At 34.1% G+C, this 22,429-nt stretch overlaps 2 protein-coding genes across 2 annotated transcripts in view; both read left to right on the plus strand.

Annotated features, from left to right (window-relative positions):
• LOC148178279 (uncharacterized) overlaps nucleotides 1-22,429 on the plus strand; it is an 84,295-nt gene that overhangs the window by 42,029 nt on the left and 19,837 nt on the right. The window lies entirely within an intron of this gene.
• LOC148178281 (uncharacterized) lies at nucleotides 5,003-5,417 on the plus strand. The gene has a single exon (XM_088031376.1). The coding sequence runs from the start codon at nucleotides 5,064-5,066 to the stop codon at nucleotides 5,415-5,417; it is 354 nt and encodes a 117-aa protein (XP_087887502.1). The 5' UTR covers nucleotides 5,003-5,063.

The raw sequence follows: 22,429 nt of genomic DNA on the forward strand, positions 1-22,429 counted from the left end.
TGTCCAAACGCTTATGCTATTAAGACAGCCTTAAAGGCTCACAAGTGCAAAGCGGTTGAGCAAAATCGTTTTGTATGCCAAACTTGTTCAAAATCATATCTTTCTGAACATAATTATCGGAATCACTTAGCTACACATGATCCTAACTTCGTGCCAAAACGCTTTGAATGTACAACTTGCTCAAAAACATTCGCGGACAAACAGCGATTGAAAAAACATTGTAAAATGCATGAAGGTGCGTCCGAGAGTTTCGTTTGTGATGTTTGTGGTAAAGGAGTGACAACTGCTATGAGTTTGAGAAATCACAAGAGAATTCATGATGGAGTAAAGCCATTTGCTTGCTCTGTTTGTGATAAAGCTTTTACAACAAAACCGTTGCTTGTGACTCACACAAGAGTTCATACAAAGGAAAAACCTTTTAAATGCACCACTTGTGAGAAAAGTTTTTCACAGAAGGGTTCTCTTAATATTCATATGAGGTACCACAGTGGAGAGAGGCCGTATAAATGCGAAATTTGTTCAAAAGCTTTTGTTTCCAGCACGCAGATGAAAAGCCACAAATGTGTAGTAAGCGCATAACAACGTTGTAACGATTTTTTAAATAAATATTGCAAGTATTTTTATGGATGTTGCAGGCTTTACTTGATTTAATAAAGATTGGAGCTTTTTGTGACGTTGTTTTTTTTTTTAAATAAATTATAAGAAAAATTGCCTAAATTAATTGTTTGTGATGTTACTGGTGATGTTACAGATGATCCATGACGGAGTGGTACAAGGAGTCATATAAAAACGGTTCTGATTATGAAGCAATTTCTTGTGTATATGTCACTTGTGTCTTCATGGTGTTGTTGGATTTACTAAATTTATTAAAAATTTTGAATTTTTCTAGAATACATACCTAATTAGCACGTAATACACACTTTTTTCGTTATTTGAATAATTGAAAATTCCCAAAATTTGAAAGTGAATTTTACTTTTTTTTCCCGCTTTTAATTCATTTTATTTAGTTTGATCTTTTATGTTGCAGGTGCGATTCATTTAAAGCCGATACGGAAAGTTCAGATCTCTTTACGTGTCCAACGTGTTTCAATTCATACACGACTAAATTAAAATTACAAAAACATCTTCAGAACCACAAAGACAGGAAGTGCAAGTGTTTGAAATGTGACAGTAGTTTCGTCTTGCCATGTCAGTTAAAAGCTCACATTCTTCGAGTTCACGAGAACCAATACAATTACACTTGTGACTGGTGCGGTAAAAAATTTTTCACTCCGCTTCAATTAAAACATCATGTTATCATCCACCACACGAAGGATTACAATATTCGGTGCAATATTTGCAATGCTGGATTTCTCTCGAACACAAAATTACAATTTCACATGGATATAGTCCACGAAGGTCGGCGTCTAGTGTGTGAAATTTGTTCCAAATGTTATAAAACTAAATGCAAATATCGGAAACACATGGCTATACATAATGGTAACGCAGTACCAAAACGTTTTGAATGTACAATTTGCTTGAAAAGATTCGTGTATAAGAGCGAATTAAAGAAACATTCTCGAGTACATGATCATTCCGCGCATTTTATTTGTGATGTTTGTGGAAAGACAGTGACAACTGCTGTGAGTTTAAAACATCACAAGATGATTCATGATGGAGTGAAGCCATTTGTTTGCGATGTTTGCGGCAAAGCTTTTAATAAAAAACTGTTACTTGTGACTCATACTAGAGTTCATACGAAAGAAAAACCATTTAAATGTACCACTTGTGAAAAAAGCTTTTCACAAAAGAGCTCTCTTAATATTCATGTGCGGTATCACACTGGCGAGAAACCTTATAAATGCGAATTTTGTTTAAAAGGTTATGTTTCGAAAACGCAGCTCAAGAGCCACAAATGTAAAGTACTCGCTTAGATTAGGTACCTTATTCTGTCAAATAAATTTAAAGTACATAAACCGAACGTATTTTATCTTTTGTATGTATTTGTATTTCATTAATTTTTATAAAAGTTGCAACACAAAAAAGTAGTTTTCTTACTTGTTGTATTAACACAATTCAACTTTTTCTGTTTGCAGGAGTGTGCTGATTTTAAGTGAAAATTTAAATTAATGTGTTTCAAGTCATATTTAATTTCAAAAAGCTTCATACTTATCTCCGGATCCACGGAAAGAAGAAATATGTACCAATAAGTTCTCAAAAATGGATCGTCTCGCGTAATTTGTTTAATTTTTATTGTTGCAAAGTTAATTTGGCTTTTTCCTCTACTTTAATTTTGGTGATTCAGCATTGTTTTTTATGTTTCAGGTGTGTGTCTGTTGAAATCGTTGTTGAAAACTCAGATCTTTTTATGTGTCCAACATGTTTCAAATCATCACTAAAACAAAATTAAGGAAACATCGTCAGAGTCATCAAGAGAAAAAATACAAGTGTACGCAATGTGAAAGTAGCTACATACAATCCTAATTACGTGCCAAAATCATTTCAATGTAAAATTTGCTTAAAAACATTCGTGGACTATCTAACACTGAAGAGACATTGTAAAAAGATTCATGATGATTCATTCGTTAATTTTGTTTGTGATATTTATGGGAAGATATTGAGAAGTCTGACGAATTTGAAAAACCATCAGATTCTGATGATTCATGAGGGAGTGAAGCCATTTGTTTGCGATGTTTGTGGCAAAGCTTTTACTAAAAGAAAAATCGTTTCAATGTTCAACTTGTGGGAAAAAAAATCACAGGAAAGTTCTATTAATATTTATGTGCGGTATCACACTGGGGAGAAGTCTTATAAAAGCGAGATTTGCTCAAAGGCTAACGTTAGGAAGACGCTACTGAAGGATGACAAATGTAAAGGAGCCACATAAAAAAGGATTTTTAATTTAGTACCAATTTCTTGTGTAAACGTCGCTTTTATCTTCACATGTGCAATTAGGTTTACTAAATTTAATAAAAAAATTTTTTTTTAGAATACCACGTGATACGCTTGTTTTTTGCATTTTTGGAATAATTAAAAATTCTCAAATTTATAAGCGATTTTTTCTTGTTTTTCCCATGTCTAATTCTTTATATTTAATTTGGCTTTTTATGTTGCAGGTGCGATCCCGTTAAAACCGAGGCCGAGAGTTCAGATCTCTTTACGTGTTCAACGTGTTTTAAAACATACCCGACTAAATTAAAATTAACCCAACACGTTTACTTCCACAAAGAGAAGAAATTCAAATGTTTGCAATGTCATCGCAGCTATATGTTACAAAACCGGTTAAAAGTACATATTCTTCGTGACCACGAAAAGCAAAGAAATTATTCTTGTGACTATTGCGATAAAAAATACTTCACCTCGATATTGTTAAAATATCATGTTGTCAGACAACACACGAAAGATTTTAAAGTTTGGTGTAAAATTTGTAATGCCGGATTTCTCACGGATAAACAATTGCAACATCATATGAAGATTGTTCATGAAGGCCGTCGTTTGACATGTGAAATTTGTTCTAAATCTTATGTCTCTAAACAGCGTTATCGTTTACACAAAGTTACACATGATCCTAACTACGTGCCAAACTGCTTGGAATGTAAAATTTGCTCAAAAGTATTTGGGGACAAATGGCAATTGAGAAAACATAGTCAAATGCACGATGGTACATTTGTGCACTTTGTTTGTGATGTATGTGGGAAGAAAGTGACAAGTGCTACGAGTTTGAAAAATCACAAGATGATTCATGACGGAGTGAAGCCATTTATTTGCCATTTTTGCGGCAAAGCTTTTAACAAAAAATCGTTACTTGTGCCTCACATTAGAGTTCACACAAAAGAAAAACCGTTTATATGTTCAACTTGTGGGCAAAGATTTTCACAGAAAGGTTCTCTTCATATCCATGAGCGGTATCACACTGGCGAGAAGCCTTATAAGTGTGAGATTTGCTCGAAGGCTTACATTACGAAGACACTATTGAAGGATCACAAATGTAAAGGAACCACATAAAAAAGTTTTTTAATTTTAAAACAATTTCTTGTATAAATGTCGATTGTTCGATTTACTAAATTTAATAAAAATTCGTATTTTTCTAGAGTAGCACGTGATACACGTTTGTTTTATTTTCAATCGTTTTTGGGATAACTGAAAATTTCCAAACTTTGAAAGTGAAATTTACTTTTTTTCCCGTTTTTAATTCCTTTTATTCAGTTTGACTTTTTATGTTGTAGGTGCGGTTCCTTTAAAACCGATGCCGAAATTTCAAATCTCTTTACGTGTCCAACGTGTTTTAAATCATACACAACTAAATTAAAATTATCCAAACACGTTTACATTCACAATTTGCATGTAACACGTGTTTCAAGTCATATTTGATTTAAAAAAACTTGATACTCATCTCCGGATCCACGAGATACTTCTGGTTTGTGTGATGAAAAAATCGTAACTTTTGATGAACTGTCACAAATTTCTTTAATTTTTGTTTTTGCAAAGTTAATTTGGCTTTTCCCTCTACTTTAATTTTGGTGGTTCAGCTTTGTTTTTTTATGTTTCAGGTGTGTGTCTTTTGAAATCGTTGTTGAAAGCTCTGATCTTTTTACGTGTCCAACGTGTTTCAAATCATTCACAACTAAAACAAAACTAAGGAGACACCAACAAAGTCATCAAGAGAAGAAATACAAGTGTACGCAATGTGAAAGTAGCTTTATTTTACCAAGTCAGTTAAAATACCACACTCGTGATGTTCACGGAAAGCAACGAAATTTTACTTGTGCTTGGTGCGAAAAAAAATATGCCACCCCGATATTGTTAAAATATCATGTTAGTACCGACCACACGAAGGATTTCAATGTCACCTGCAAAATTTGTAACGCTGGTTTTCTTTGGTACTCACAATTACAAAATCACATGGAGACAGTTCATGAAAATCGCCGTTTTGTGTGTGAAATTTGTTCGAAATCTTATGCTTTTCAAAACCGGTATCGGAGACATATGGCTTTACATGATCCTAATTACGTGCCAAAATCATTTGTAAAATTTGCTCAAAAACATTCGCGGACCATCTAACACTGAAGAGACATTCTAAAAAAATGCATGATGATTCATTCGTAAATTTTGTTTGTGATGTTTGTGGGAAGATATTGAGAAGTATGACGAATTTGAAAAACCATCAGATGATCCATGAGGGAGTGAAGCCATTTGTTTGTGATGTTTGTGGCAAAGCTTTTACTACAATACAGTTGCTTCTGACTCACACTAGAGTTCATACAAAAGAAAAACCATATAAATGTACCACTTGTGACAAACGTTTTTCACAGAAGGGTACTCTTAATATTCACGTGCGGTATCATACTGGGGAGAGGCCTTTTAAATGCGAATTTTGTTCAAAAGGCTATGTTTCGAAAACCCGGCTACAGGGCCATAAATGTAAAATACTCATCTAGATCTTACTTAACTCAGTCAAATAAAGTTGGATATTGATCAAACGTGCTTTATTTCTTGTAGATTGTGAATTAATTAAGGAATTGTATGTATTTTGTTGTATTTCATTGATTTTTGTAATACAGTAGCGTCTCGCTAATCCGGCACAACGTAAACTTGGGAGTGCTGGATTAGTGGACGTTGGTCGGTGATCAATGAACAAAACAGGAACAAAAACGTGTTTATTAAAAATGTAAACAAAGAAACGCACTTACGAAATTGTTGTTTTTGAAAAAAAACAGAAATCGGCTTTTGTATATTATTCATCAATTCTTGTTTAAAAGCTTTTTTACGAAGATTTCTTAGAATCATAATTTCCTGAGCAGACACACAATGTTCTTCAGCCCAAATTATACATTTACTCAAGGATAATAAAGCTTCTGCAGGAATAAATAGGCGAATTGTTTTAGTGCCGGATTACTGGACTTACTGGTCTGATGAAGTGCCGGATTAGCGAGTGTCGAGGTGAATGGTTTTAGTGCCGGATTACTGTATGTGCCGGTCTATTGGAGTGCCGGATTATCGAAACTCTACTGTAATAGCGACACAAATAAGGTTATTTTCTAATTTGTTGTATTAACTCAATTTACCTTTTTCTGTTGCAGGTGTGCGCCGACTTTTAGTGAAAATTCAAATTTATTTACGTGTAATACGAGCTCTAAGTCAAATCAAACTAAAGAAAGACTTGATTCTCATCTTCGGATCCACGCAGAAAAGAAATATAAGTGCTCGAAATGCGATCGTCGATAAATTTCGTTAACTTTTTTAAACTTACATTATCAGGTTCACAAAAAGCAACGGAATTATTCTTGTGATTTGTGTAATGAAACTTCTTCTATTCGTGTAAAATGGCATAAAATCAGCAAACACAATGCGGGGTTTATAACAGGTAAAAAACTACAACTTCATATGGAAGTCGCTCATAAGGTCACTCGTTTTATGTGCCATTTTTGTCCAAAATAATTTCTGACGGAAAATTTATTTCGGAATCATCTAGCTAAACATGATCCTAACTACGGACCGAATGTAAAATTTGTTCAAAAACATTCAAGGAAAAACGATATTTGAAGCAACATTCTCAAGCACATGAAGATCAAAGTAGACGCGAAAATTTTGTTTGTGACATATGTGGGAAGGTAATTGCAACAGCTAGGAGTTTGAGAGATCACAAGATGGCACATGTTGGGACGAAGCCATTCATCTGCGCCATTTGTGACAAAGATTTTACCACAAAACAGTTTCTTGTGGTTCACACTAGAGTTCATACAAAAGAAAAGCCGTTCAAATGCACCATTTGTAAAAAAGTTATTCACAGAAGTCACTGAAGTCGTAAATGCGAGATTTGTTGAAAATCATATGTTGCAGAAAAAGCATATCGTAATCACGTTGATCCTAACTACGTGCCAAAACGCTTTGAATGTTTAATTTGCTCAAAATCATTCTCGGTAAGACAAAATTTGTACAAGCATTCTCAAAGGCATAAGGTAGATTCAAGCAATTGTGCAAAAGCTTATATTACAAACGCGCAGCTGAAGAGGCACAAATGTAAAATATCCGCAACTGTTCTTTAGTTATAGTTAATTTGTTTTTGTACTTTACTTGTTTTAAATTGAATAAAAATCGTTGGTTGTGTTTTTTTTTCAAGTTTTATTAGAAGTATAATTTTGTTAATTCAGCTTTGTTTTTTATGTTTTATGCTGAGACTTCAGATCTTTTGAATTTATTTACGCTTCAAAGCATATTCAACTAAACAAAAACTTGATATTCATTTTAGGATCCATGAAGAGAAAAAATTTAAGTGCTCAAAAAGCGATCATCGATTACATTATCAGGTTCACGAAAAGCAAGGCAATTATTCTTGTGATTTGTGTAATAAAAATTTGTTTTATTATTTAATTGGTATGTTATCTTTGATCAGAATTTAATTCTGAAATAATATTGCGCCTAACTAAACATGAATCTAACTATGTGCTAACATTTTTTTAATGTAAAGGTAAAAAGCATAATGGCAATAATTTCGTTTGTGACGTTTATAGGAAGACTTACAAATTAAAAGTTGATCCATGAAGGCTTAAAGAGATTTGTTTGTAACATTTGTTGCAAAGTTATTTTCACAATCTTGTGCTTCATGCCAAACCATACTAATTACATGCCAAACAAAATCTTAAATCATAACGGTACATTCTAGACTTGTTTGTGACGTTTGTGGTAAGGTAATGACAAGCCCTATGAATCTATAAGAAACCATAAGATGACCCACGATGGGGTGAAACCATTGGTTTTACCATGAAACAGTTTTTCAAGGTTCACTTTATAGTTCATACGAAAGAAAAACAGTTCACATGCGCTTAAGTTAACAGACAAATGTAAAATAGCCACGTAACTGTTTTTGTAAATGTCTTCAGTAATGTACTTACTTTTGTTATTATTAGACACACTGAACTTAAAAAAAGCGGAACTTTTGATGTTTTTTTTTTCAAATACGTTTTATTTTTAGTTCTTGCAAGGTAAATTTGGCTTCTTTCCTCCACTTTAATTTTGGTAATTCAGCTTTTTTATGTTTCAGGTTCGATTCTTTTAAAACCGAAGTTGAAAGCTCAGACCTGTTTACATGTCCAATGTGTTTGAAATCATACACGTCTGAAACAAAACTCAAGAAGCATCTTCAGTTCCATAAAGAGAAGAAATGCAAGTGTTTGAAATGTGCGAGTAGCTTTGTTTTACCAAGTCAGCTGCGATACCACATTCGTACTGTTCACCAGAAGCAACAAAATTATTCTTGCGATTGGTGCAGTAAAAAATATTCCAACCGCGTTTCTTTAAAATATCACGTTGTTACGTACCATACAAAGGATTTCAAAGTTTGGTGTAAAATTTGTAACAACGGATTTCTCTGGGAATCACAATTACAGACTCACATGGAGACAGTTCATGAAGGTCGCCGATTTCTATGTGAAATTTGTTCGAACTCTTATACTTGTGTAAAGTACTATCGAACACATATGGCTACACATGACCCTAACTACGTCCAAAAACGCTTTGAATGTAAAGTTTGCTCAAAAACATTCGTGGATAAACAGCGATTGAAGAAGCATTCTCAAATGCACGAAGGTATGTTTGAGAATTTTGTTTGTGATGTTTGTGGAAAGACAGTGACAAGTGCGTCGAGTTTGAGAAATCACAAGAGGATCCATGATGGAGTGAAACCATTTGTTTGTGATGTTTGTGGCAAAGCTTTTACCACAAAGTGGTTGCTTGTGATTCACACTAGAGTTCATACAAAAGAAAAACCGTTTAAATGTACAATTTGTGGGAACAAATTTTCACAGAAAGGTTCTCTTAATGTTCATTTGCGGTATCACACTGGGGAGAGGCCCTATAAATGCGAATTTTGCTCCAAAGCTTATGTTTCGAAGACGCAATTGAAGAGTCACAAATGTAAAGTAGTTCGCCTACCAAAATTGTAACTGTTAGTTGTAGGTATTGAACCATTTTTATTGTCAATGTTTCCTAGTACTGTCAAATAATATGTGTAAGAAATAAAATGATAATAACTTTTTGTGAAATAACGTGTACCAATTACACTTTTCTTTAATTTTATTTTGGATTATTTGAGATATTTAAAATGTGCTTAAATTTACAGTTTACAGTTCTTTCAAACGGTGTGGAAATGAATTTGCATAACTGTAAGTAATAAAAGTTGACTTTTTTTTTTCATTTTTTAGTTCACCACAACTAAGTTTAACTTTTTAAGTTCCAGGTATCATTTCTTTAAAACCGATGCTGAAGGTTTAGATTTTTTTCCCAAGTGTTTGAAATTATACAAAACAAAAAAAAAGCTTAGGAACCATCTTGTGCGGCGCAGAGAGAAGACATTGCAGTGTTCGAAATGTGAACGTTTACCAAGTCAGTTAAAATCACACATTTTTCATTTTCACGAAAATCACTTTTCACTTCAAAAATAAAAAATCGATAAAACCTTTTGTATTGTCGTGTAATTTTCTTTTAGAATTACACACTTCTAATTGAGATTTTTTTGTTGATTTTTCTTCAGTTCTAAGACGAAAATATAAGGTATAGTTTAGGTTTTCTTTTCCCTGTGTTTTCCATGTAAACAATGTAACTGTGAATTTCTTTGAAAACAGGCTTTCATAGAACACCAGGAAGTTGTTCATGAAGGTCGACGTCTTGTATGCGAGTTTAAATCGAACTTTCGACTGCACGTAGCTTCACACGATCCTAATTACGTGCATCCACTGTTTGAATGTAAAGTTTGTCCTAAAACGTTTCGGCAAAAGAGACGTTTTAAAGAACATTGCAGAATTCACGAGGGCAACGTCAAGAAATTTGTTTGTGAAGTTTGTGGGAAAGTTTTTACCACCAAGGAGTTTCTTGTTATACACATTCATACAAAAGAAAAACCATATAAATGTTCTACGTGTGAGAAAAGTTTTTCACAGAAAAGTGCTTTTAATGTTCATGTACGATATCACAGTGAGGAGAGGCCTTTTAAATGCGAATTTTGTTCAAAAGGTTATGTTACGAAGACGCATTTGAAACGCCACAAATGCAAAGAAACACATGCAAAGTAAATATTGTTTTATACGTAATTAAATTGGTAGTATTCAAATTAAATTTTAGAAATTTGTAACAAAGCAAATCTACGCAACTTTAATTTTTCGAAATAAAGAAGTATTAAAAAAAACTGTTTTGTGTTCTTTAGTGATATTCTTCTAGAATATTAGTCATCTACAAGCTTTTTATTTTTCCAGTTGTTAGACAAGTAAATAAGGTATACGTAGTTCTCTCTTCCATTTTATTTGTAGATTAATATATTTTTTATATTGCAGGTCCGTCCCAATCAAAAGTGAACCTGAAAATTTAGATTCTTTTAAATGCAGTGTGTGTTTGTTGTCATTTCACACCCGAAGTAAACTAAAATCTCATCGCCGAAATCACCTAGAAAAGAAGCATAAATGTTCACAATGTAAAAATAGCTATGTTTATGCGAGCGAGTTAAAGTTACACATGCTTAATATTCATGAAAAGCGACGAGACTTTGCTTGTGAATGGTGTGGTAAAAAAACATATTCTGCTTTTACTTTAAAATCACATATTGTAACTAATCATACGAAAGATTACGATTTTAGATGCAAACTGTGCAATGTTGGATTTGTTTCAAAGCACCTCTTAAAAAATCACACGGATGTAACTCACGAAGGTCGACGTTTTGTGTGCGATATTTGTTCCAAATCTTATGCGTCTGCATTTAGCTTTCGACAACATGCAGCATCGCACGACGCGAACTACGTGGCGCCTTCTTTTCAGTGTAAACTTTGTTCGAAAGCGTTTCGGGATAAAAGACTTCTTACGAAACATTCTAAAATTCACGATGGCAAGGTGGAGAAATTTGTTTGTGATGTTTGTGGGAAGACAATCGCATCTACTAAGAGTTTAAAAAAACACAAGTTAATCCACGATGGAATAAAGACCTTTGTTTGTGATTTCTGTGGAAAAGCTTTCACCACAAAGCCGTTGCTTGTGACTCACACTAGAGTTCATACCAGAGAAAAACCTTTTAAATGTACCGTTTGTGAGAAAAGTTTCACCCAGAAGTGTTCTCTTAATATTCATGTACGAAATCACACAGGGGAGAGGCCTTATCAATGCGAAATTTGTTCAAAAGGTTATGTTTCTAAGACGCAGCTGAAGAGCCACAAGTGTAAAGGAGTTGAAAAGTAGCAAATTTTGTCCGACTACTAGAATTTTAGTAAAAATATAAATGTTTAAGATTGTTTTGTAGACGTGGGGCTTCATACCTGTAATAATAAATAAATGTATAGCATAATGTAACTTTTGGATCTTATTTAATAAATATTATATCGTATTCTTATTATAATCAAATGTAATTTGAAAAGAAAACTGCATTAGGCGTGTTTTTATTTACACATCTTGTTGCAGAAAAAAAACCATAGAAAATTATTCTTTTCTACCAGAATAGCACTTCTCTAATTGATAAAAAGTCACGGTGATTTCCCTTCACTTGTAAGACATACATAAAGGTATATTTTAATATTACCTTCCTCTTTGTCTTTAATTTAATGTAATTTTTTTATATTGCAGGTGTGTCCCAATGAAAATTGAACTCCAAAATTTGAAATCCTTTAAATGTAATGTGTGTTTTTTATCATTTTGTATTAAAAGCAAACTTCAATCTCATTGTCAGAGCACCTACCAAAAAAGCATAAATGTTTACAATGTGAACGTAGTTACGTTTACTTAAGTCAGCTGAAGGCACATATTCTTAATGTTCATGAAAAGCGATTGAATTATACTTGTGATTGGTGCGGTAAAAAAGGATTATCTTTTGTTAATTTAAAACTTCATATTGGAAAGCATCAGACGAAAGATTATACTTTTCCATGTAAACAATGTAACTGTGAATTTCTTTCAAAACAGGCTTTCATAGAACACCAGCAAGTTGTTCATGAAGGTCGACGTCTTGTATGCGAGTTTTGCAACAAATCTTTTTCGTTTAAATCGAACTTTCGACTGCACGTAGCTTCACACGATCCTAATTACGTGCATCCACTGTTTGTATGTAAAGTTTGTCCTAAAACGTTTCGGCAAAAGAAACGTTAAAGAACACGAGGGCAACGTGAAGAAATTTGTTTGTGAAGTTTGTGGGAAAGTTTTTACCACCAAGGAGTTTCTTGTTATACACATTAGAGTTCATACAAGAGAAAAACCGTCAAAATGTTTTACATGTGAGACAAGTTTTTCACAGAAAAGTGCTTTATGTTCATGTACGATATCACAGTGAGGAAAGGCCTTTTAAATGATTAAATGCGAATTTTGTTCAAAAGGTTATGTTACGAAGACGCATTTGAAACGCCACAAATGTAAAGAAACAATTGCAAAGTAAATATTGTTTTATACGTAATTAAATTGGTAGTATTCAAATTTTATTTTAGAAATTCGTAACAAAGCAAATCTACGCAACTTTAATTTTTCGAAATAAAGAAGTATTCAAAAAAAACCTGTTTTGTGTTCTTTAGTGATATTCTTCTAGAATATTAGTCATCTACAACCTTTTTATTTTTTCAGTTGTTAGACAAGTAAATAAGGTATATGTAGTTCTCTCTTCCATTTTATTTGTAGATTAATATATTTTTTATATTGCAGGTCCGTCCCAATTAAAAGTGAACCTGAAAAATTGGATTCCTTTAAATGCAGTGTGTGTTTGTTGTCATTTCACACCCGAAGTAAACTAAAATCTCATCGCCGAAATCACCTAGAAAAGAAGCATAAATGTTCACAATGTAAAAATAGCTATGTTTATCCGAACGAGTTAAAGTTACACATGCTTAATGTTCATGAAAAGCGACGAGACTTCGCTTGTGAATGGTGTGGTAAAAAAACATATTCTGCTTTTACTTTAAAATCACATATTGTAACTAATCATACGAAAGATTACGATTTTAGATGCAAACTGTGCAATGTTGGATTTGTTTCAAAGCACCTCTTAAAAAATCACACGGATGTAACTCACGAAGGTCGACGTTTTGTGTGCGATATTTGTTCCAAATCTTATGCGTCTGCATTCAACTTTCGACAACACGCAGCATCGCACGACCCGAACTACGTGGCGCCTTCTTTTCAATGTAAACTTTGTTCGAAAGCGTTTCGGGACAAAAGACTTTTTACGAAACATTCTAAAATTCACGATGGCAAGGTGGAGAAATATGTTTGTGATGTTTGTGGGAAGACAATCGCATCTGCTACGAGTTTAAAAAAACACAAGTTAATCCACGATGGAATAAAGACCTTTGTTTGTGATTTCTGTGGAAAGGCTTTCACCACAAAGCAGTTGCTTGTAATGCATGTCAGAGTTCATACCAGAGAAAAACCTTTTAAATGTACCGTTTGTGAGAAAAGTTTTACCCAGAAGTGTTCTCTTAATATTCATGTACGAAATCACACAGGGGAGAGGCCTTATCAATGCGAAATTTGTTCAAAAGGTTATGTTTCTAAGACGCAGCTGAAGAGCCACAAGTGTAAAGGAGTTGAAAAGTAGCAAATTTTGTCCGACTACTAGAATTTTAGTAAAAATATAAATGTTTAAGATTGTTTTGTAGACATGGGGCACCTGTAATAATAAATAAATGTATAGCATAATGTAACTTTTGGATCTTATTTAATAAATATTATTATACCGTATTCTTATTATAATCAAATCTAATTTGAAAAGAAAAGTGCATTAAACGTGTTTTTATTTACACATCTTGTTGCAGAAAAAAAACCATAGAAAATTATTCTTTTCTACCAGAATAGCACTTCTCTAATTGATAAAAAGTCACGGTGATTTTCCTTCACTTGTAAGACATAAAGGTATATTTTAATATTACGTTCCTCTTTGTCTTTAATTTAATGTAATTTTTTTATATTGCAGGTGGGTCCTTAAGAAAAGTGAACTCGAAAATTCGGAGTCTTTTAAATGTACGGTGTGTTTTTTATCATTTCACACCCGAAGTAAATTAAAATATCATCGTCGGCGCCACCAAGAAAGAAAGCATAAATGTACACAATGTGAACGAAGTTTTATTGCTTCAAGCGAGTTAAAGACACACATTCTTAACGTTCACGAAAAGCAATACAAGTTCAGTTGTGATTGGTGTGGTAAAAAAGAATTTTCTGCTGCTAATTTAAGAGCCCATATTGTAACCAATCACACGAAAGATTACGAGTTTAGATGCAAACTGTGTAACCATGGATTTGTTTCAAGGATCCAGTTAAAAAATCATATGGCTGTAATTCATGAAGGTCGACGTTTTGTATGCGAGATTTGTTCGAAATCTTACGCATCAACATCGAGTTTTCGACAACACGTAGCTTCACATGATCCCAACTACATCCCAACTTTGCTTGAATGTAAACATTGTTTTAAAACGTTTCGATACAAGAGCAAACTTATGAAACATTCCAAAATTCACAATGGTGACGTGGAGAAATTTGTTTGTGATGTTTGTGGGAAGACAATGACCAGTACGACCAGTCTGAGAAATCACAAGAGGATTCACGATGGAGAAAAGCCATTTGTTTGTGAAATTTGTGGCAAAGCTTTCACTACAAGAGCGTTGCTTGTTATACACATTCGAGTTCATACGAAAGAAAAACCGTTTAAATGCACTATGTGTGAGAAAAGTTTTTCACAGCATTGTTCTCGTAATATTCATATGAGATACCACACTGGGGAAAGGCCTTATAAATGCGAATTTTGTTCTAAAGCTTTTGTTTCAAAGACACAGCTGAAGAGCCACAAATGTAAAGTTGTTAGAAATTAACAAATTTTGCAGGAGAAAAAGAATAGTATAAATATAAGTTTTAGAGTTTTGGTTGACCGACTTGATCTCTGCACTAATTTGATAATAAATAAATTTAAAAATGAATGTAATATCTGGGTCTTATTTGATTTATAATATAAGTAAATTAAATATTAGTCTATTGTCAACTTTGTGTTATGTGCCTATTGTAAGAAATATAAATTTAATAAGAGAATATTATTTCTGGTTTTTATTATCTCTTGTTGCAGAAAAAACCTACCGAATGTTTTAAACTAAAAAAGTCATTTAGACAATCATTATTTTGTGTTCTAGAAATATTCTTCCAGAAAAGTACTTGTTTAATTGGCAACAAATTTATGGTGATTTTTCTTCACTTGTAAGGTTCATAATAATATGTATGTATATGAAAAGTAATATACCTACTATTATAGTTTTTCTTTTCTCTTTATTCTAATTAAATGTATATTTTTTTTGCAGGTCCGTCCCAATGAAAAGTGATCTCGAAAATTCGCTCTCTTTTAAATGTAGTGTGTGTTTTTTATCTTTTCACACCCGAAGTAAATTAAAATTTCATCGTCGGACCCACTTGCCAAAGAAGCATAAATGTTCGCAATGTGAAAGTTGTTTCGGTTTTTTAAGCCAGTTGAAGGTTCATATTGTTAGTGTTCATGAAAAACAATACAGGTACATTTGTGATTGGTGCGGTAAAAAAGAATATTCTTCTACTAATTTAAAAAAACACATTGTAAGTAATCACACGAAAGATTACGAATTTAAATGCAAACTGTGTAACAATGAATTTGTTTCAAGGTATCAGTTAAAAAATCACATGGATGTAACTCATGAAGGTCGACGTCTTGTATGCGAGATTTGTGCCAAATCTTATACGACTGCATCAAGCTTTCGATTACACGTAGCTACGCATGATCCTAATTACGTGCATCCACAGTTTGAATGTAAACTTTGTCCTAAAAAGTTTCGGCACAAAAGTCAGCTTAAGAGGCACTGTAAAATTCACGAGGGCAAGGTTGAGAATTTTGTTTGCGATGTTTGTGGAAAGACAATGACAAGTGCTAATAGCTTGAGAAATCACAAGTTCATTCATGACGGTGTAAAGTCGTTCGCTTGTGATTTTTGTCAAAAAGCTTTCACTACAAAGCAGTTGCTTGTTATGCACATTAGAGTTCATACAAAAGAAAAACCGTTTAAGTGCACCATTTGTGATAAAAGTTTTTCACAGCATAGTTCTCGTAGCATTCATATGAGGTACCACACTGGGGAGAAGCCTTATAAATGCGAATTTTGTTTAAAATGTTTTGTTTCGAAGACGCTGCTGAAGCACCACAAGTGCAAAGCAGTTGGAAAGTATCAAATCTTGTAAATTTTTTCGACTTAAATAAATAAATATGGATAAATATGTTTATTATATAACGATTGTCGGCTTGTAATAAATAAATTTTACAGAACTTACGGTTTTATTTAATTATAATTAAATTTATTTAATTTTAGAAAACTCGCTACAGGGAAAATCTACACAACTTTTTTTTTAAGTAAAGTAATGTATTAGAAATCTGTTTTGTTTTCTAATAATGTTCATCTGGAATAACACATTTAATTGTGAAAATTTTATTAACTTAATATTATAATTTTATATCTGAATTTTATTTTTACATTATGTATAAATAAATAGGTATTATTGAAGATGTTTACATTTACAAAACTTGTTGCACAAAAATCTAAACTTCAAATTTTTAAACTACAAAAAAACAAAGAAAGTTGTTTTGTGCTATAAGTTATATTTTCTCAGAAAAGTACTTCTTCAACTGCCAAACAATTCATCTTCACTTGTTAGAAACATAAAGAGGCCTCATAAATGCGAATTTTGTTTGAAAGATTTTGTTTTGAAGACGCAACTGAACAGCCACAAGTGCAAATTTGCTGGAAAGTAACAAAATGATATTTTTTATTGAGAATTAGAAAAATTTTAGTACAAATAGGTTTAGTTTGTTTTGTTGAAATCGGGCCGCATGCCTGTAATAAAATAAATCTAAAACACAAGTAAGATAAGTAAGATAAATAAACGGTATATTTCCTTTACTTTTTTCTTTCTCATTACCTCTTATTTATCATATTTTTTATCTTGCAGATCAATCTCATCGAAAAGTGGACCAGAAAAGTTGGACCCAAAAACATGTTCTGTTTGTTTTATGTCATTTTTAACCGTCCGAAAACTTAGATCTCATCGTCGAAATCACCAAGAGAAGAAGCATAAATGTTCACAATGTGAACGTAGCTTCGGTTATCCAAGCCAGTTGAAGGTACACACTCTTGATGTTCACGAAAAGCGACGAGACCACACTTGTAAATGGTGTGGTAAAAAAACATTTTCATCTTTTAGTTTGAAATCACATGTTGTAAGAAATAACACGAAAGAATATGATTTTAGATGCAAACTGTGTAACCATGGATTTGTTTCAAGGAGCAATTTAAACAATCACATGGATGTAACTCATGACGGTCGACGCTTCGCATGCGATATTTGTTGGAAATCTTATGCCTCTACAACCAGCTTACGACTACACAAAGCTTCACACAGTCGTAATTACGTGCAACCACAGTTTGAATGTGAACATTGTCATAAAATATTTCGGTACAAGTCGCAACTTACTAAACATTGTAAAATACACGATGGGACGGTAGAGAATTTCGTTTGTGATATTTGTGATAAGGCGGTGTCAAGTGCTGTGAGTTTGAGACATCACAAGATGGTTCATGATGGAGTGAAGCCATTTGGTTGTCACGTTTGTAAAAAAGCTTTTACTACTAAGCCTTTGCTAATTATGCACATTAGAGTTCATACTAAAGAAAAGCCATTTAAATGTCCTTTGTTTGAGAAAAGTTTTTTTCAGAAGGGTTCTCTTAATATTCATATGCGATACCACACTGGAGAGAGGCCTTATAAATGCGAACTTTGCTCAAAAGCTTATTTTACGAAGACCCATTTGAATGGTCACAAGTGCAAAGCAGTCGGCGAGTAACAAATTTTTGTACGTAATATTTATTGTCAATTTGTAATAAATAAAGGAAACTTCTGGTTTTATTCATTTAAGATTTAAATATAATCAAATTTACTTAATTTTAGAAAACTGGTTACAGGGACAATTTACACAACTTTACATTTTTTAATAAAGAAATATCCGAGAAATCTGTTTTGTGTTCTTTAGTGATATTTTTGCTGAATAACACTCTTCTAATTGTCAAAATTTTTGACTGTTATTTCTCCAGTTGTACGCCAAATAAATAAGGTATATTTAGTTCTTCTTTTCGTAATCTTGGTATATTAACATATTTTTTATTTTGCAGGTGTGTCGCAGTGAAAAGTGAACTTGAATTTTTGGACTCCTTTGAATGTAGTGATTGTTTTAAGTCATTTCCCACCCGAACAAAACTTGCATATCATCGTCGACACCACCGGCAAAAAAAGCATAAATGTTCACAGTGTGAACGTAGCTTCGTTGTTCTAAACCAGTTAAAGACACACATTCTTCATGTTCATGAAAAGCGTCGCGACCACACTTGTTCTTGGTGTGGTAAAAAAGTAGCGACTTCTTCTAATTTAAGAGCTCATGTTATACACCACCATACGAAAGATTATGGTTTTAGATGTAAACAATGCAACAATGGATTTCTTTCAAGACAGGCTTTGAAAGAGCACATGGAAGCAATTCATGAAGGTCGACGTTTCGTATGCGACATTTGTTCTAAATCTTATGCGTCTGCATCGAGCATTCGACTACACGTTGCTTCACATGATCCTAACTACGTGCGGCCGGTGTTTGCGTGTAAATTTTGTCCTAAAACGTTTTCGTACAATTGTCAGCTGAAGAGGCATTGTAGAATTCACGAAGGCAATGTGGAGAAATTTGTTTGTGATGTTTGTGGAAAAACAGTGACAAGTGCGGCGAGCTTGAGAAATCACAAGATGGGCCATGACGGAGTGAAACCATTTGTTTGTGATGTTTGTGGCAAAGCTTTTACCACAAAAGATATGCTTGCTACGCATATTAGATCTCATACGAAGGAAAAGCCCTATAAATGCTCTATTTGTGAGAAAAGTTTCTCACAGGCTGGTTCTCGAAGTGCTCATATGCGGTCCCACACTGGGGAGAAGCCTTATAAATGCGAAATTTGCTCGAAGGCTTATGTTTTAAAGACGCGACTGAAGAGTCATGTGTGCAAGATTTCACCGTAACACTAAATATTTTATTACAGATTCATTGTGTCCTCGTTGCCTCTTTTCACTTTTTTATAATCTAATCTGTTTGTTTCTAATAAAGTAAAGTGAGAAGCTTGACGTGTCTATTTACTAATTACTAAACCACATTTACAGTACACGATTGGAAGTACGCGTAAGTTGGTATGACCATCTCAAATATTCACACAAATTTGTCTTTGCAGGTTCACCATCCTCATTCGGGCTATTTACCAGTGTGAAAAATGCCCTAAATCCTTCTCCACTCGTCAACAATATCAAAAACACACAATACGTCACAGGGAAAGAACTATTAAATGCCTCCATTGCGATAAGTACTTCATATACCGCAATGAAATGTTAATTCATGTGAATAACGTTCACATTGCCGCCCGACAGATGAAGTGTGACCATTGTGATTACGTCGCCAACAATATCACGACCATTCGGTCTCACGTAATTGTTCACCACACAAGAAACTTTCCATTTCGATGTAAAACTTGTGGTGCTGGTTTTCTAGCACAAGTAACTTTAGATACACATGAACAAGTCCAACATGAAGGTTACCGCTTTTGCTGTGATCAGTGCGGAAAAAGTTTTAAGCTTGAATCGAGTTTAACCACACATCAGAAGACGCATAATCCAGATCATGTGCAAGAAGTTTTTACTTGTCAGACTTGTTCTTTGGTGCTACGATCGAAGAATGGGTACAAGAGGCATATGAGGAAACATTCCGGGGAATTGCCCACGTTTGTTTGTGATATCTGCGGGAAAAGTATCACAAGCATGACAGGTTTTAATCTTCATAAGAAAATGCATGGGGGAGTGAAAAACTATGTTTGCGAGACCTGTGGCAAAGCGTTCATTACATCGCAAATGCTGGTAACTCATAGAAGAGTCCATACGAAGGAAAAACCGTTTAAGTGTCCGATTTGCGAGAAAGGGTTTTCACAGAGGAGTTCGCGGACCATTCACTTGCGTCAACATAGTGGAGAAAAGCCATTCCAGTGTGAATCGTGTTCGAAGAGGTTTATAACGAGAACGTTGTTAAAATATCATAAGTGCCAGAATTAGTTTACCCGAATATTTTTTAAAATAAAATTTACTGTAGTCTTTTCTTGTGTAAAATCTTTTCACTGGAGTTTTGATTTTGAGTTTGTATTTCTTGTTTTTTGTCCGATTCTCTGGAGTCAAAAAATGTGACGTAGCCACGAGTTTCATCAGACAAGTCCAACTGGTGGGTTTAATTCTTTTTATTCTTACATACATTTCTTTAATTCCGTACTAATACTGTATTTTTTTAGGCTTGTGAAGTGCGAAGTCCTGGAATACTCTTGTAACGAGTGTCTCACAACTTTCTCCGATAAGATAGAAGCAAGCAGACACAGAAAGACGTTTCACGGGGAAAAAACTCATTCATGTCCGGAATGCGGTAAAAAATTCAAATACAATTACCAACGTGATAAGCACTTTCGACTTGTTCACGAAAAACAACGTTCTTTCTTTTGCTCCCTTTGCTCCCAAGCATTTCAAACGAAGCAAGCTCTTCAGTGGCACATGATGAGACACACCAACAATTACGCTTTCAGATGCGAGATCTGCAACGCTGGTTTTCCTACTAACTACGGATTGTCTCGTCATAAAAAAATGATTCACGAAGGGTTTCGTTACGTGTGCGAGCATTGTAATAAACAGTTCAAAGATGTAAGGTACTACCGCAGCCATGTTTTGAAACACAAAATGAATTACACTCAGGAGACATTTCAGTGTGACCAGTGTTCTAAGGTCTTCCGAAGTAAAAAAACATTCAATTTTCACTTGAAGAGACACGAGGGAAATGTGCCACAGTACGTCTGTGATATTTGTGGGAAAAGTGTAGCGACAGCGGCTACACTTCGAGAACACATTCGGATTCATACGGGGGAGAAGCCGTTTAAATGTAATGATTGCGACAAATGTTTTGTGAAGAAGCCAATGCTGAAGGAACACATGCGGGTGCATACGAAAGAAAGACCTTTTAAGTGTAGTCACTGTAGTAAGTGTTTCACTCAGAAAGGAGCTCTAAACACACATGTGCGGCAACATACTGGGGAGAGGCCGTATGAGTGTCTTGTTTGCGAGAAGGCTTACGTCTCGAAGTCGCTTCTAAGTAGACACAAATGCAATGTGTAATTTTTTTACTTGATGTATAAGAAATAATGTAATGTAATCATACTGTTCTATTTTATGTAAGTGCAAATGTTAATTCCTGTAATAAAGTGATGCAGACTACAAGAAGTGCCACTCTGTTTTTGTTGTTTTTATATTGTTCGCCTAAATAAAGTGTTCTCTTTCGCTCATTCTCACCTTGTTTTTGTTGTTGTAATTACCTTCTATTAAAGATGTGCATAAAATGACTGTGTATTTTTTCAGATCGGAAAAGCCCCAACTCAATTATACTTGTAACATATGCTTGGTGGACTTCTCCAACAAGAACGAGTTTCTGAAACACCACCTTCACCAATACGGATCAACTTTCAACTGTTGCAAGTGCGGCAGCAAATTCAAAACCGCCACCGAATTGTACGTTCATTTGGAAGAACATAAAACTGAAACCGTTCTTGTGGACGAGAACGGCGAAGTTGTGGAAGAAATCGTGTTGAATTACGAAACTGAAGAAGAAATCGTCGACAATAACGAGCTTTTGTACATCTTGGACGATTCTCAGTGTGTTAACGAGGTGGTGATTGAAGAAGACATACCTATCCAACAAGAGGAACAAGACAAATCCACCGACAATTTGACAATCGTGCAATTGGAACACGGTTATGTAATTCCCAACGTAACGGAAGACGAAGAAGAAGAAGCCGTGAATGGAAAACCGAAGAATCTTCCGTCTAAATTACAGCCGTCGACGAGTAAAATTGTTTATCAGCCGAGACCAAGAGCACCACAACCGAAACGTCGTCACGTTGTGCCTGATTTTTCATCTACGAATTATCTGTTTGTCAGTGCCAACGATGAGGTGGACGTTCCCCATTACAAGTGTCTGCGATGCGAACAATTGTTCATCAATAAGTTTGTTTTCTTCCGTCATATCGAAAAGGGGAAGTGTTATATCAACAGTTGCGATGTTTGTAGCGCCACTTTCAGCAAGAACAGTGAGTTTTATTATCATTACGTGACGGAACATACAGATAGAGCGATTTGTAACTTTTGCTTCCGAACGTTCATGTATGAAAAAAATGTTAAAGAACACATGTTGAGACATTTAGATCAGTTTCGACACCGCTGTGACGAATGCAATAAAGGGTTTTATACAGTGCGAGAATATAGAAACCATTACAAGAACAGACACATGGGGATTAGACACACTTGTAGTGTTTGTAACAGAAGTTTT

Source organism: Gnatocerus cornutus, chromosome 2 (assembly GCF_029298725.1).
Source record: "Gnatocerus cornutus isolate USDA-ARS CGAHR chromosome 2, icGnaCorn1.1, whole genome shotgun sequence".
NCBI classification, from domain to species: Eukaryota; Metazoa; Arthropoda; class Insecta; order Coleoptera; family Tenebrionidae; genus Gnatocerus; species Gnatocerus cornutus.